A 16,659-nucleotide genomic window follows, 5' to 3' on the forward strand; every position below is an offset into this window, starting at 1 on the left:
CGCCGCTGGGTGGAAAAAAGAGCGGGAAAACCTGTGAGGAGGAGGAGAAGCGCGCGATATGAAAACGGCGGCTGTCGAGGGAAAGGAGGCGCTTTTGGCGCGGCTGCGTCGTGTGAACGCGCTCAACCCCAAACAACGAAGCAACCCCACGACCCATAAAGCGTGTGGCTTCGTGGCCGTTGGAAATGTTCGTTTCCTTTAAAAAAAAATTAATTTTTTTGCGTTTGAATGATTTTCCGTTACAAACGAACAATTACCGGTATTATTATTATTATTATTATTATTATTATACCCCGCCCATCTGACTGGGTTCCCCCAGCCACTCTGGGTGGCTCCCAACAGAACAGAATATTTAAAACACGATAAAACATCAAACAAACAAACAAATATCAAATTAGGTATAATGGAGGAGAGGAGAGGAAGGGGATGATATTATCAGGAATAACGACTATTAAGTTGTGGGTTGACATAGCAGCCGGCACAGCGATTCCTTCAAGTAGCTCTTTATTAAGGTAAGCTGGAACAGAACTGACTGCGAACAGCTCAGCCGGCCTGTATTTATAGGCAGCCGGCTGTCAACATTGTAACCACAACAGCCCAGAGTTCCCGCCTAAAATAACTGCCGCGGACCTGAGTGAAAACTATCTACAGACCTGAGTGAAAACTATATACAATATCCCCCTGTTGGCCCAGGGTGAAACTACACTACATAACAGCGACAGCGAGTCGAGAGCATGGGGCTGTCACAGTGGCGTAGCGTGGGTTGTCAGCATCCGGGGCAAGGCAAGTAATTTGCGCCCCCTAACCCATGGATTTGCGCCCCCTAACCCCCAGATGGTGCGGCCGGCCCCCCTGCACCCCCCACGCTACGCCACTGGGCTGTCACGAAACATGGGGGGTGGATAGAACGGATTTTTGTTGTTGTTGTTACATTCACACGATGCCCTTCGCTCGAACGCAGAAAGGTATAGCCACCCATAACTCCCACAAAAGTGGTTTGAAAGGCCAGAGACAAAGGCTGAAGGGGAACATTTTCCACTCAGCGCCTACATACACACATAAAAATAATGTGGTGAAAGGCACCAGGTGGGCCTCTTCAGGGAGAGCATCCCACAAGCAACCCAGTCAGATGGGTGGCGTGTAAGTAATAACAGTAGTAGCAGTAGTAAAAAGGTAAAGCACCCCTGGACGGTTGAGTCCAGTCAAAGGTGACCACGGGGTTGCGGCGCTCATCTTGCTTTCAAGCCAAGGGAGCCAGCATTTGTCCACAGACAATTTCCGGGTCATGTGGCCAGCATGACTAAACCACTTCTGGCGCAACAGAACACTGATGGAAACCAGAGCGCACAGAAACACCATTTACCTTCCCACCGCAGCGGTACCTATTTATCTCTTTGCACCGATGTGCTTTTGAACTGCTAGGTTGGCAGGAGCTGGGATAGAGCAACAGGAGCTCACTTGATCACGGGGATTCGAACTGCCAACCTTTTGATCAGCAAGCTCAAGAGGCTCAATGTCTTAGACTACGAAACAGTTGAGAAAGTTGCATTTGGCTCTGCATTTAATTTTTTCTTTTCTTTTCTGATAATGCAAACTTTGTGGTTGTTCTGACCAGGACCAGATTCTCCAAACAGGATCTTGGCCTGCGATCCAGGGATTTTGTAAGGCTCTTGCTTGTTTTGATGACAATACCGGCACCGGAGGGAAGAAAAGTTACTGAAATATGAGTGCTATTTTGTAGAACAACAAAAGCTTGTGAAGCCAATCTGGTTCTTCTGCTTGTGTGTTTGCAGCATGGCAATCTCACCGCCACCTGGTCCTCCCCCATTGCCTCCCAGTAAAACCTCACTGCCTCCCACAGTGAAACAACTGACTGGAGGACTGCTTGAGCACTGGTGTGGCCCCACCGGCTACCTGGGTTTACTTCCAAGTAAACATGTAGGATGTGCATTGCAATTGAATTGACCTAAATAACAACTGATAAAAGAAAACAAGGTCCTTCTAGAAGCAGGATCAGGCTGCTAGTTCATTCACATGCATCGTTCTCCCCCCGACACTTAAGATTGCTGATGCAGTCATACCTTGAGTTGAATGTGCTTCGGGTTGAGCGCGTTCAAGTTGCACTCCGCGTCAACCCGGAAGTAACGGAGCGTGTTACTTCCGGCTTTCGCCGCTCGCGCATTTGCAAATGCTCAAAATGACATCACGTGCATGCGCGGCAGCAGCAAAATGCGACCCGCGCATGCGCAGACACGCCATCATGTCTTGCGTTCCATTCGGGATGCGAACAGGGCTCCAGAACTGATCCCATTCGCATCCCGAGGTACCACTGTATTGCCTAAACACAAGGGAAATCAAAACATGCTGTTGGCAGTGTATGTTTAAAAACACGCAAAGAAGGATGGTGAGCTGATGGATTCATTTCAAGAACCATTTCTTTCTAGAACGAGTGGCCCTCTTAATTTATATTACAACCAGAGTCTCTTTCCTATAGTGCATGTGGCATATTAGCAGGTAGGTAGAGAAATGTGGAGGCATACAACATTGTGGATAATCACTACCTTCTTGTGTTTTATCTTGTCTGTTAAGAATCAAAGCACATTAAGCCGAAACCGTCAAAAGTATGCCCATACTCACACACAATTTACAGCTATTACACATCTTTACCAGAGGAGTACATGTTTTGAATTATAGAGTGAAAATGATAACCTAATTGAGGCTCGGAAAGCTAACAAAATAGTCATTGTTCGACATGAATTTAAACTGCTTGCTTAACTTGAGATAACCACTGTAATTTTGCCTTATTTTCTGATTAAGGTTAAAACATTGTTTTAAATGCAAAAAATCATAGTAGGAGTCACCCCTTTTAATAGATGATAATTCTGTTAGATGAACTTCTAATTATGTGGTGGGATGCATGTGTAGCTAAAATCATAGATCCTGTTGTATTCGGCCTTGGATATATTTTGTCACATAAGACCTATGGGAACTCTGCATGCATAAAAGGACCTGAAAAGGTGGAGGGACTGTGAAGGGGCAAGGAATATTGCCACTTAACACACAAAGTGTGCTGGGGCTGGGGGCATTTGATACATCACAGCTCTACTGTATGAAAGGTACTTAGAAATTGTGTGTAATCCATGTGCACATACGCATGATGTATATATATTTATACTTCATACAGCACAAGCAGTGTATATTCACTAGAAAGCCTGTTTGCAAGTAAGCGCCACAGCAGCACATTGAAATGTGTTTGGAAATGGACCAGGAGCCAGTGTAGTTACTTAAGCACCAGTGAGATACAATCCCAATAACTGATTCCAGTTAGTGGTACAGTTGTTCCTTAATAAATTTATTGGTTTTTGACAACAGAAATCGCGCAGCGGCGGTGCGGCAGCAGTGGGAGGCCCCATTAGCTAAAGTGGTGCTTCATGTTATGTACTGAAGTTCTCACCCTGGGCCAGCAGGGGGATACTGTAGATAGTTTTCACTCAGGTCCACATATGCAAATAAGGGATTGAAAGCGACATTCAGTGATTGGATAGTTACAGAAAGTGGTTACAGTTGTGTTGTAGTGGAGCTCTATATAAGCTGGCTGGCTGAGGCCTTCAGTTCAGTTCTGGCTGAACCCTTCAGTTCAGGCCTGTGAATAAACAAGAGCTGTTTGAAGAATCACTGTGTTGTCTGATATGTTCACCCACAACTTAACACTTCAGAATAAGAACAATTTCAGGTTAAGAACGGATCTCTGGAATGAATTAAGTACTTAACTAGAGGTACCACTGTACATGTCAAAATACATGGTTTTAGAATCACCATACAGTTCTTGTGTGACTGACTGCATTGGAAATGCCTTCTGGGTTACAAAATTCCCAAATCACTACTTCCTAATGGGGATGTAGTCATTAAACAGTTTGCAGTGTAATCCTAACCATGCCTATTAAGAAATAAGTCCTTATTGACATGAAGGAACATTACTCCTCAGTAAATGGGGTCAGGATTGCAGCCTTAGTTTGGAGAATTCCTTGCTGGAGCTATCTCAGGATGCAAGTAGACTGCAATATTGTAGATGGTAGCTGCACTGCATTTTTTGCACCATAACACTCACTTTTTTCCTCCTAGAAAGTAAGGGGAAATGTCTGTGCGTGTTATGGAGGGAATGCCTACGGGTGGCATGCCTACGGATTTTCCTCCTCTAAAAACTACGTGCGTGTTATGGTCGGGTGCGTGTTATAGAGCGAAAAATACGGTACATAGTGGAGAGGGGCAATAGCAGCCATTATCCAGGATGAAAAAATGGATGATGCCAATATGAGTTAGAAAAACATGGGGAGCTCTTAACTCTGTGCTGGAGTTTGGTTAAGCATTACATGCTGTCTACAGTGCTGGATCTAATGACCTAGTTTTCTATATACGCAGAGGCAAGAGAGCTGACCTTTTATTCCCTTCCATGGCATTAAGAAATGAAAGAGACAGTTCACTCTGGCACGCCACTGAGCTCTGGAAAGCAAGGCCTAAAATCTCTTAAAAGGGATGACCAGTGCAGAAAAATGCACTGGGTAGTTGCAGCAAAGCACTCCATGCAGCTTCATAGAGCAAATGTCCCAGCTGCCCTCCATGCCTCCAGCATAGCATCACCCTAGCGCATTAGGGAAACTTAAAAGGTGACTTGATCATTCGGTGCAGTCACATGGTGAACTCCTGGGACATGGGGCAGGGCCTCCTTCATTGTGGCACTCTTGACTGAAATTTGTTTCCCTTACAACTATGCTTTGCCTTAAAATGTAGGTGCCATTTGAAGAAGCACTTATTCACACAAGCTTTGGGAGGATGAATGTGATTTATGATCCAACAGTTATTGTGGCTGTGACATTTCATTATGGAAAACTTGCTGACTGATAAAATATTTTGGTATATTGCTTTACATATTTTAACCACTGAACTGATTATACTTTATTACATTCTTGGGTATTCTGCAGGCTGGGCAGCTTTTTCTAAGGGCTCTGGGATATTATAATTACTATATTTTCATTAAATACCCTCTTAGCACTGGCTATGTTTCTCTCTTTCTTTTCTTTCTTAAAGCTTCCATGTTGGCATCTCAGAAAGGTCATCGTCCTAGCTTTAATAGAAAGAGAAAGACAGAATGAGAGATTTACTGCAAATGAAAGCCATTACCAAAGCTGTTATCAAATAAAAAGAACAATATAGTAATGTTGAGCTCTGAAATAAATATGAGAAGTTGCCTGCCTAAGACAAGCACCTGACATTTGTTTTGTGCAGCTATTGCTCTCTTTTCTCTGTGTTTTGCAACGCTAATGTAACTTGCTAGCATTGTGTGGTTGTGAAAGGGGGACCCAAATAGGAGAAAGCATATTGCATACTTTTCCACAGCCCAAAAAATGCTGTGAATTTGCATGAAATTCAACAGACTGTAATAACGCTAAGACAGGAAGTGATGGAAAGATTTTGAGGATATATGTCTGTAACCAGGCATATTGTGACAAGTAGCAATCTGACAGAGCGTGTTCTCACTAAAGGAGAGCACGTGTTGCGGATGGGTCAGACAAAGCACCCTGTAGTAATTAGGCGGATTGGTTTAAGGGGCCTACTTTTGGCTGGAGTTGGTGTTGCTGGGGCAAATTTGATGTTGCAATTTTAGGGGTGGGATCAGAGGTTATTTAAGTGAGGTCCACAGCAGGCTACTTTCTCTTTCGCTGTGGACATCGGATCTCCCACCCGCCCTCCCTTGTTGGGCTTGCGCCTTGACCTTGCTTTGCCTGTCATGGGGTCGTCCGCATTGGTGCGGGGGCCTAGTAGGAATTTACCAATTGGCTGATTAGTGTGTGCCTCTTGGGTTTTGCCTACTGCTTAGCAATTCGTCACAACTTGTAAGGTTGGCGGTTAGGCATTGGTTTAAATTGGTTGGTGGAGGGGTATGGATTGGCTGTGCCTGCCCCTCCAATGAGGTTGCTGCACAGGAATTCCGTTAAAGGAATTCAGGGGCTTACCATCCTTTCGTTCAAACCCCTGGAATCGGGTTTGGGCCGTGTAAGCCCCTGGGAGCATGCGGGGAGAAGCTGAGGGTCTGTGCCGCAGCTCCGCCTATCCCCGAACTTGTTCCTCCACACTGGCTTCCACTGGAATCCGGGAGCCAGTGCTGTCCCCAAGGCGGGGGGGGGGGGGACAGCTAGTCGTAATCAATGCCTATGCAACCACTCACAATTTGTATGCAAATAAAGTTGTGGCCAAAATTATGCCAAAAACCTTAAACAAAAATTATGTGTGATGTGTGAGTTATTGGGGTTAAGGGTGTTTTGGGGACCTCAGCACGCAATGATGCCTCTCCATACATTGGGCTAAACAGGGCTGGGTCTGCACAGGTATGCAGTTGAAAGGTTGATGCCCATTAATGAGCAATCTGGTGCAGACTGCATGAGTCTGCAGAGAAAAGGCAGAACTACTCAACACCTACTTTGCCTCTGTCTTCACCCAAAAGGAAAGTGATGCCCAACCTGGCGATTAAAGAATGTAAGGAGTGAGCTGCAGTCCAAGATAGGAAAAGAGGTAGTAAGGGAACACCAAGCTACTTTAAATGAATGCAGATCTCCAGAGCCTGATGAACTGCACCCAAGGGTACTAAAGGAGCTTGTGGGTGTAATTTCAGAGCCTTTGTCTATTATCTTTTAGAATTCTTTGGAGAACAGGTGAGGTCGCTACAGACTGGAGGCGGGCAAAAAAGAGGGGGGAGGAAGAGCCAGGTAACTATTGACCAGTGAGCTTGACATCAATATCAGGGAGCATCCTAGAACAGATAATTCAACAGTCGGTCTGTGAGCATTTAGAAAACAATGCTGTGATTACTAAGACCCAGGATGGATTTCTCAAAGATAAGTCACGCCAGATCAATCTGATTTCTTTGACCGCGGCGGCCGCGGCAGTGCTTTGTTGGGAATGCTGTGCAAGATAGTAAGTCTGCAGGCTTGAGTTTGCTAGTTGATGCAACAGGCTGATGCAATACTTTCTATGGAGGTGCTGGGTCAGAATGACTCAGCAGTAATGTGCTGAGTCAGTTGATTGGTTGATTGGTTGTCTTTGGTTTAAAAGGGAAACCTGTCCAGCAGTAAAGGTGGTCAGAGGGTGGTGTAGAAGAGTGTGGTCAGAGAGAAAGAGTCTTCCTATTTGCCTCAAGGTGCAGCCAGCTACTCTGTCTGGCTGTATGAACTGCTTCTGTAGATATTTGTATATATATTTAGCTCACAATAAATAATGCTGCACTGAAGAACCTGGAACTCTGAGCATTTCTGCTAAAGTGCTATGAGGAATTCACGACATGCTTACTTCAGTTGGCAAATAGACGTCTCTCGGGTCGGCAACTATGGATTGGAAGGGAGGCAGAATTGAGGGAAGTGGGTGGCGCTGTGGGTTAAACCACAGAGCCTAGGACTTGCCGATCAGAAGGTCAGTGGTTCGAATCCCCATGACGGGGTGAGCCCCCGTTGCTCGGTCCCTGCTCCTGCCAACCTAGCAGTTCGAAAGCATGTCAAAGTGCAAGTAGATAAATAGGTACCGCTCTGGCAGGAAGATAAACAGCGTGCGCTGCTCTGGTTCGCCAGAAGCAGCTTAGTCATGCTGGCCACATGACCCGGAAGCTGTATGCCGGCTCCCTCGGCCAGAAAAGTGAGATGAGCACCACAACCCCAGAGTCGGCCACGACTGGACCTAATGGTCAGGGGTCCCTTTACCTTTACCTAGAATGAGTCTGCATACCTTAAGTGGAGATAACGCTAGCGATGACATAGCTGCTGAAAGCTGTGCCATACTTTTCACATCTCCAGAAGTCGTAAGCAGACCTTCTATTCTTTGCCCGTCACAGAAAGAAAATGTGCCACCAAAGGGGATGCTGAAGCCTATGAAGGTAACTTTTCAATCGGCTATGCAGGATTCTCAGACTCACAGAATCCTAAGTCCAGATAAAAGGAAGATTCCTGAAACACCTGTTATAGGAGGTGACTGCACAGATATCCCAGAGGATTTTGTCTTGTCTTCATCCAGTGCTGTGAAAGAGAGTGATGAGCAGATTATAGCTGAAGATCAAGCTGTGGCTGAAGCAGAAACTCCAGCTGAACTGTCAGTGGATTTGATGGAGGTAATGGGCCCAGTGGCCATGACCTTCGTTTTTTTTATTTGATTCCCCTGCATGACTGCCTGAGGGCCCTGCTCCTGCCACTCACCATCTGGCCCGGGGGGGGGGGGCTGACAGGCCTCATAAGGGCAGTTGCTGCTGCTGCCTAGGAGGGCACCCCTGCGTGAGTGCCTGGGAGCCCCGCTCCTGCCACTCACCACCTGGTCCCACTGCTGCTGTTGCTGGCCAGGAGGATTTCGGAGTGGCACAGTGTTCTTTTTAAAATGTTTTAAAATTTTCCTTTTTCCCTTTGGAATTTTTTGTGTGGAGGTGGGATGGATGTTTGGTTGGGTTTGGGAATTTGCTTTGATTTTGATGTGTTTGTAATTTTTACAGTTTTGTGTTTGCATTGTTTTATTGTGCTTGTTTTTTTTTTAAAAAAAAGATTTTATTTTGTTCTTAAGGGAAGGTGTCAGGGCTGCCAGGGAGTGTGTCCCAGCTAACAGAATGGCTGGGGCAGGTTCCACAGGGGAGGGATGCACTGGGATAACCGATCTCAGTGATCACGGGTAGGAGGAGGAGTTACGCTAATTCCAGACCATGTCATTACCGAGGAGGCAGGTTTAGTCGTTGTTTGAGGACTATCCCTGCCTCCGGGTCTGGTCCTGACCAGACGGATACTAGAATCAGCAAGGGATACCCACATGACCTGAAGGTGCTGCTGTGCAATGCCAGGTAAATGATTCATAAGACCACTGCCATCCATGACTTGATCAGGATGGAGGACTTGATCTGGCATGTGTAACAGAGACTTAGTTGGATGAAGCAGATGGGCCTGTCCTTACCGCTGCTTGTCCACCAGGTTTCTCTTATGCACAGCAACCCAGGCCTTGTGGACAGGGGGGGGGGAGGGGGTTGCAGTGATTTTTAGGAAGTCACTAGTTTGCACCAGGCGTCCCATTGTGAAGACCCAGTTCTCTGAGTCTTTTTGGTGTACCGACCTCCCCGCTGCACCAAGGATTCCCTGCCCGAGCTGCTTCAGGTCGCGGTGGATGTTCTCCTAGAGACACCTAGTTTGGTTGTCCTAGGGGATTTTAACTGGTCCCATCACCTCCTGGCAAATAGAAGGGGAAGAAAGTGAGAGATTTTACCTTATTGGGCTTCATGATCACTGCAGATGGTGACAGCAGCCACGAAATTAAAAGACGCCTGCTTCTTGGGAGAAAAGTGATGACAAACCTAGACAGCATCTTAAAAAGCAGAGACATCACCTTGCCAACAAAGGTCTGTATAGTTAAAGCTATGGTTTTCCAAGTAGTGATGTATGGAAGTGAGAGCTGGACCATAAAGAAGGCTGATCAAATTGATGCTTTTGAATTACAGTGGTGCCTCACAAGACGAAAATAATCCGTTCCGCGAGTCTCTTCGTCTAGCGGTTTTTTCGTCTTGCAAAGCAACCCTATTAACGGTTTAGCGGATTAGTGGCTATTAAAGGCTTAGCGGCTAAAAGGCTATTAGCGGCTTAGAAAAAGGGGGGAAGCGGGGGGAAATCGGAACACTTGCAAGACGTTTTTGTCTTGCGAAGCAAGCCCATAGGGAAATTCGTCTTGCGAAGCAGCTCAAAAACGGAAAACCCTTTCGTCTAGCGGGTTTTCCGTCTTGCGAGGCATTTGTCTTGCGGGGCACCACTGTATGGTGCTGAAGGAGACTCTTGAGAGTCCCATGGACGGCAAGAAGATCAAACCTATCCATTCTTAAGGAAATCAGCCCCGAGTGCTTACTGGAAGGACAGATCATGAAGCTGAGGCTCCAATACTTTGGCCACCTCATGAGAAGAGAAGACTCCCTGGAAAAGACCCTGATGTTGGGAAAGATTGAGGGCACAAGGAGAAGGGGACAACAGAGGATGAGATGGTTGGACAGTGTTCTCAAAGCTACCAATATGAGTCTGACCAAACTGTGGGAGGCAGTGGAAGACAGGAGTGCCTGGCATGCTCTGGTCCATGGGGTCACGAAGAGTCGGACACGACTAAACGACTAAACAACAACAAATTCTGCATTTATGGGATGCGGGTGGCACTGTGGTCTAAACCACTGAGCCTTGGGCTTGCCGATCAGAAGGTCGGCAGTTCAAATCCCCACAACAGGGTGAGCTCCCTTTGCTCAGTCCCAGCTCCTGCCAACCTAGCAGTTCGAAAGCACATAAAAATGTATGTGGATAAATAGGTACTGCTCCGGCGGGAAGGTAAACGGCGTTTCCGTGTGCTGCTCTGGTTTCGCCAGAAGCGGCTCAGTCATGCTGGCCACATGACCTGGAAAAACTGTCTGTGGACAAACGTCGGCTCCCTCGGCCAGTAAAGCAAGATGGATGAGCACTGCAACCCCAGGCGTTCGCGACTGGACTTAACCGTCAGGGGTCCTTTACCTTTTTTTTTTTTTAATTCTGCATTAGTCAGACCACACTTGGAATACTGTGTCCAATTCTGGGCACCACAATTTAAGAAGGATGTTGACAAGCTGGAACGTGTGCAGAGGAGGGCAGCCAAGATGATCAAGGGTCTGGAAACAAAGCCTTATGGAGAGCAATTGAAGGAGCGGAGTATGTTTAGTCTGGAAAAGAGGAGACTGAGAGGACATATGATAGCCATCTTCAAATATCTTAAGGGCTGTCACATGGAGGAGGGAGGGTGCTTGTTTTATCTTGCTTTGGAGGGTAGAACTCAAACCAATAGCTTCAAGTTGCAAGAAAGAACATTCAGAAAAAACTTTCTGTAAGAGCTGTTCAGCAGTGGAACAGACTCCCGCAAGAGGTGGTGGACTCTCCTTGGAGGTTTTGAAACAGAGGTTGGCTGGTCATCTGTCATGGATGCTTTAGCTGAGATTCCTACATTGCTGGGGGTTGGACTAGATGACCCTTGGGGTCCCTTTCAACTCTATGATTCTATGAGTCAGTTGCAAATGTTTTGTGAACTGAAATGATTGTAGTGGAGTGATGTCTGAGTATGTTCCATGGCAGTAAAGTCCTTTGAAAGTGGAACTGAACTATAGCCAACAGTCCTGGTTCAAATCAAGTTCCAAGCATGGATTGATGGAACAGAAACAAATGATTATGGAATATTTGATATGCCCACAGAGGCAGGCATTTCCAGATGGGGCTAGAGAAGATTCTTGTCTCAAACTGAAGAACTGATGCCAGTGAGGGTAAAAAACACTGAACTAGGTGGGCCTACAGTCTCAGTAGAAAGCAGTTTTCTTTGTTACCATGGAGGAAGAAAGGAGCTGTCATTATCACCAGTATGATTTCCTGCAAGCAGAACATCCTCCATAGGCTGCTGCTACCAGTAGAACTCAGCGTGTTCTGGTTAGCAAATCTATCTTCATAATTCAATTGAATTAATATGAGCCACTACTATAGAAAATTAGAGAATTGCTCAGGTCAGTAGCATAGCTAGCCAGGGGTGGGTGGTCCACACTGGGTGGCATGAGGGTCTATAGGGTGGCACGGTGGCTGTTTTGTGTTGGGCAGCAGGGGAGCTTGAGAGATCATGGCGGTTGCTGGGCATTTTGGGTGCTGCGGGGGGGCACTTCCTGTCCCTGAAATTGGTGAGGACAGGAAGCTCAACAACTTTGATTTTCCAAAAAAAAAAAAACTGCACAACTATGACTTGGGGGAAAAAAGACAATAACTTTGGTCTGCTCCAGGTGCCGGCAAGGATTGCTACACTGCTGGCTCAGGTATCCTGTCCACTTCTCATATATTTCTGACATTTAAAAAGTCGTTATTGGTAACTTGTTTGGGAGCACATTAGAGCGTTTTAGTCACTACTATAGTTTTAATTTACTTTTTTATAATAATTTTATTGATTTTAACATATAAATTATAATACGTACCACAAAACTTCACCACTTATACAATCTTTTTTTGGACTTCCATCAGCACCTCTGATGATCCACTGTTTTTATCACTTCTTATGCATTTCTTAAGTTCTTAAGTTCATATTGCCTTTAATTATCCTAACTAACCATCCTCCCCTTTCTTTATCCATTTTTGCAATAGTTCCAATAACTCACCTCACAAAACTTCTTGCAAACCTACAAACGTAATCCGATCTTCACAATTACTTTTCAAATAGTCTGTAAATTTACACCAGTCTTCTGTGAATTTCAGGTCCTGCAGATTTCGAATCCTTCCTGTTAATATGTCTAGTTCTGCATAGTCCATTAATTTCATCCTCCATTCTTCTTTCATCGGTAATTCTTCTTGTTTCCATTTTTGTGCCAATAATATTCTTGCTGCTGTTGTTGCATATAAAAACAGCTTACAATCTTTTCTACTTACTGTATTTTTCGCCCTATAAGACACACTTTTTCCCCTCCAAAAATGAAGGGGAAATGTGTGTGCGTCTTATGGGGCGAATGCAGCCTCCTTGGCTTCAGCGATAGCGACGCGAAGCCTCCGAAGCCTGTGCTCCGGAGGCTTTGCGTTGCTTCCGCTGAAGCCAAGAGAGTCTGCTCTTTGAGGCTGGCGGTGGGGGAAAGCAGCACTTCCACAATCGCCAGCCCCAGAGGATGGGGGGCAGCAGGAAGGCGTCGCACGCCTTCCCGCTACTCTCCAACTCTCCTGTGGGCTTTTGCAGGAGATGGGGGAATTCCCCCACCTCCCGCAAAAGCAGGCAAAAGCTGCACGCTCTTTAAAGGGGCTCTGCGGCTTCTGCTGGCTTTTCTAGGAGGTGGGGGAATTCCCTCACCTCCTAGAAAAGCCCGCAGGAGCCGCGCACCCTTTGAAGAGCGCACCGTTCTTGGGGGCTTTTCCCCGAGGAGGGAGAAGGGAATGACTGGCCCTTTTCCCTCCTGGTCGAAAAGCCCGCAGGAGTCGCGTGCGGCTCCTGTGGGCTTTTGCGGGAGGTGGGGGAATTCCGCCACCTCCCGCAAAAGCAGGGAGAAGGTCTTGGAGTAGCGCACAGGCTGTGTGCAGCCTGTCCGCTGCTCCCAGAGCTGCGGGGGGGGGGGGATCATATTTTTTCCCCTGATTCCCCCCCCCTGAAAACTAGGTGCGTCCTATGGGCTGGTGCGTCAAATAGGGCGGAAAATACGGTATATCACTTCCTACAGTGCCCAGTAAAAATGCTTCTGGTTTCTTTATAAATGTGTATTTCAACATTTTTTTTCATCTCATTATATATCATTTCCCAGAAGCTTTTCACCTTCTTACATTCCCACCACATGTGATAAAATGCTCCTTCTTTTTCTTTACATTTCCAACATTTATTACTAACTTTAATTTATTTTAAACTAGACAACCTCATTTAAAAAATAAAAATAAAAAGCAAATAAAGAGACATTTGCAGAATTAACAAGTGGCTTGTAGCACCTTAAAGACTAACAATACAATCCTAAACTTGTCTGCTGTTCAGAAGTAAGGCTCAACAAGTTCAATGGAACTTACTTCCAGTTAAGGGGTATAGGATTGCAGCCAAAGGCTGATATGTACAGTAACTATGTTTTACTTGGAGTAAACTCACTGAAATCAATGGACGTAACTTAGACATGTTCATTATTTTCAGTGGGTTGATTCTGAACAAAGCATAGTTGAATACCACCCTACCAAATTTATTATAGCAGAGCCCACAAAGGCTTATGCCATAATCAGTTTTTAAGATGCCACAAGACCCTTTGTTTTGTTTTTTTGCTGCAAGAGACTTAAGTGACTACACCTCTGGAAATTTTTACAGAATCAGTGTCAATCATCTGTGGCTGTCATTTCTCCAGTCATTTGGTGTCTGCTGAAGAGCCTTTTAGTAGATGTGTTGTGAAGTCATATTGGGTTATATAGGCTGTCCTCAGGGTATGGCTTTCCTGGAACAAAAAACTTAAGAAACAAGTCAAGAGATTTCCGCACAGCTGCCAGTGAACCCTTGTCAAAGGAGTGTTAGAATGCATGCAAAATCTATTCTTATGAATACATATGTGGAGGCATGAATCCTGAACATGTTAGAAAAGTATTTCTGGGGAATAATAAAATCATCTGGGAAATGAATCCTGGGATACTGAACTCTTTATCTCTCTGCTTTACAGGTTTCTCAATCTCCCGCTAGAGTTGAGTCCAAATCTTAAAGAGACACAGAAATGAAAACTTTGTTTAGTTACTATTTGAATTACAAGGTCCAACCATGCATATTCTGCATTGTGGAAATAAGGAACAGGGGAAAGCATAGATCCCTGCTGCAGAACAGCAGGCACAGTGCTGAGAAGAGCTGGCTTAGCAGGAACTTTTTGTTCTCTGGTAATCGGATATTGGCAGCAGCAACAATATATGTGAAATACTGAAAAAGAAAACAGATTAACCCTGCAATATTCTGCTGGGTTGCCCTCCTGGGGCTATGGGAAGCATTGGAGTACTGCAATCTTGGAATGGGATACCATACTCACTTTCTGATTCCCTCTTTCCACCACCAATTATTAATTTAGTATTAGAAACCTCACAGCATTTAAAAGATGTACATGTTTTGCTGAATTACATCCTCAATAGTTGGAATTTACCACCGGGCCTTTTCTGTGTCATGTGTCTGCTGGGTCAGCCAAATGCAAGGTGCTTCAGTATTGGAAGAAGGCATTGTCATTGCCTTCCATACAGCTGTGGATTAACAATTTGCACTCCCTGCCCTTATTTAAACTGGCCATTTATTGACAAGTACACAATGAGGAGAAATATGAGAACATTTGGTTAGCTTGAGACATGCGTCCTACTGAGCGATACAGTATATTTGGAACACTATAACTCATGTCAACCTCATTCCTATTTTGACTTCCCATTTTTATTTCTATGTTAATATAAATGCATTGTTGAAAAACTCAAATAAAAAAGTCTGTAAAGTACTATGCCAGTTCAATACTGGTGTACACTGACGGTCGGTGGCTGTCCAGGGTTTTAGCCTTTCCCATCTTGGCCCTACCTGTAGATGCCAGGGATGGAACCCAAGGCCTTCTGTAAAAAATGCCAATAACAGGGGAAGAGTCCACTGCTCCTTGGTACAGCACATCCTTCGCATGGAGGAGGTCCCAGGTTCAGTCCTGGGCAATAAATCCTCTGTTTGAAACGCTGGAAAGTTGCTGCTGCCAGCCAATGTAGCCAACACTGAACTAGATGGACCAATGATCTGGCTCCATATAGGGTGGCACCTTATAATCTTACGGTCCACTCTGCAGGTCACTGGGACTTGTGGGCCTGTCTCCCTACGCGTCCTCAATCTGCAATTCCCGGTGCAATCCCAGGCAAGCAGGAAACGACCAAAGAGGCAGAAGTCACAGCAATGGGCGAAAAAGAAAACTCGACTGACCCCAGCCAGCAACATTGGGCAGGTAAGCAGTTGATAGGTTGGGCAGCACCGGAAAACGAATCCCTGGATCCTTGTGGCTTCGCTGCCTTGGGCTGCAACCGAGAAATGAATGGTTGGAGATCCTGAAGCTGTAAGGAATGCACTTCTGAGCACGTGCAGAGAGCTTTCTTTGGGTTACACTGGACAACCGCCAGCCACTTCCTCCCCTCTGGATTTAGGAGGCCCATTGAGCTTGTGCTTCCTACCAGACTTTAGCCCTGGTGGCATCTCCTTGCAATAATAATAATACATTTTATTTATACCCTGTCCTCCCCGGCCAGAGCCGGGCTCAGGGCGGCTAACACCAATAAAATTACAGTAAAAACATAATAGGAAAAAACCAATTTAAAATGTAGCCTCATTTTAAAAGTAGCCCATAGATCAAAACCGTAAGGGGAGGAAAGACATAAGGGTCAGACTGACTCCAAACCAAAGGCCAGGCAGAACAGCGCTGCCTTGCAGGCCCTGCAGAAAGATGTCAAGTCCCACAGGGCCCTAGTCTCTTGTGACAGAGCGTTCCACCAAGACAGGGCCAGTACTGAAAAGGCCCTGGCTCTAGTTGGGACCAATCTAACCACCTTGCGACCTGGGACCGCCAAAATGTTGCTGTTTGTGGACCTTAAGGTCCTCCATGGGGCATACCATATACAGTGGTCCCTTGGTTCTCAAACGCCTTGGTACTCAAACAACTTGGAACCCAAACACTGCTAACCCGAAAGTGTTATGGTTTGCGAACTTTGTTCGGAAGTCAAACATGCTCTGTTTTGAGTGTTACGCTTCCAGTTTGAGTGCCACGCTTCCTTTTTGAGTGTTACGCTGAGGCCTGTCTTTTTTGCTATTTATTTTGCGTTTTTCCTTCTGTGGCTCTTTTGTTTTTTGTTTTTGTGACTGTGTGGAATCCAGTTCAGCTACTGATTGAAAAAAGAGGTCTGGTGTTTGCTTGCTGGACTTCCATTCCATCCCCTAAGGAGCTGGACTAGTTTCAGGGTTGTGAAGCCGCTTCTGGAGAGCAGAAACCCAATCAGTCTGAAGCTGACAGACGGGAACCCACAGAACAATCTTCCATGGGAGCAAAGCCCATAGAATCAAAGCCAGGACTTTCATGGGTTCCTTCCCCTGAGGAACCAAATGCCTCTCACAATACCTCATCAGTCCAGC

General features: G+C 45.8%; 1 protein-coding gene across 1 annotated transcript; it reads left to right on the forward strand.

Moving 5' to 3' along the window:
• Positions 1-25: 25 nt before the first annotated feature.
• Positions 26-15,835, forward strand: LOC309528282 (uncharacterized protein). Its single transcript, XM_082215709.1, has 3 exons — positions 26-187; positions 11,828-11,860; positions 15,332-15,835. Exons 1-3 carry the CDS (start codon positions 59-61, stop codon positions 15,494-15,496), a joined length of 327 nt encoding a protein of 108 aa, XP_082071835.1. The 5' UTR covers positions 26-58; the 3' UTR covers positions 15,497-15,835.
• The last annotated feature ends 824 nt before the right edge of the window (positions 15,836-16,659 follow it).

The sequence above is a fragment of the Podarcis vaucheri genome (genome assembly GCF_965113315.1).
Source record: "Podarcis vaucheri genome assembly, chromosome: 3".
NCBI classification, from domain to species: Eukaryota; Metazoa; Chordata; class Lepidosauria; order Squamata; family Lacertidae; genus Podarcis; species Podarcis vaucheri.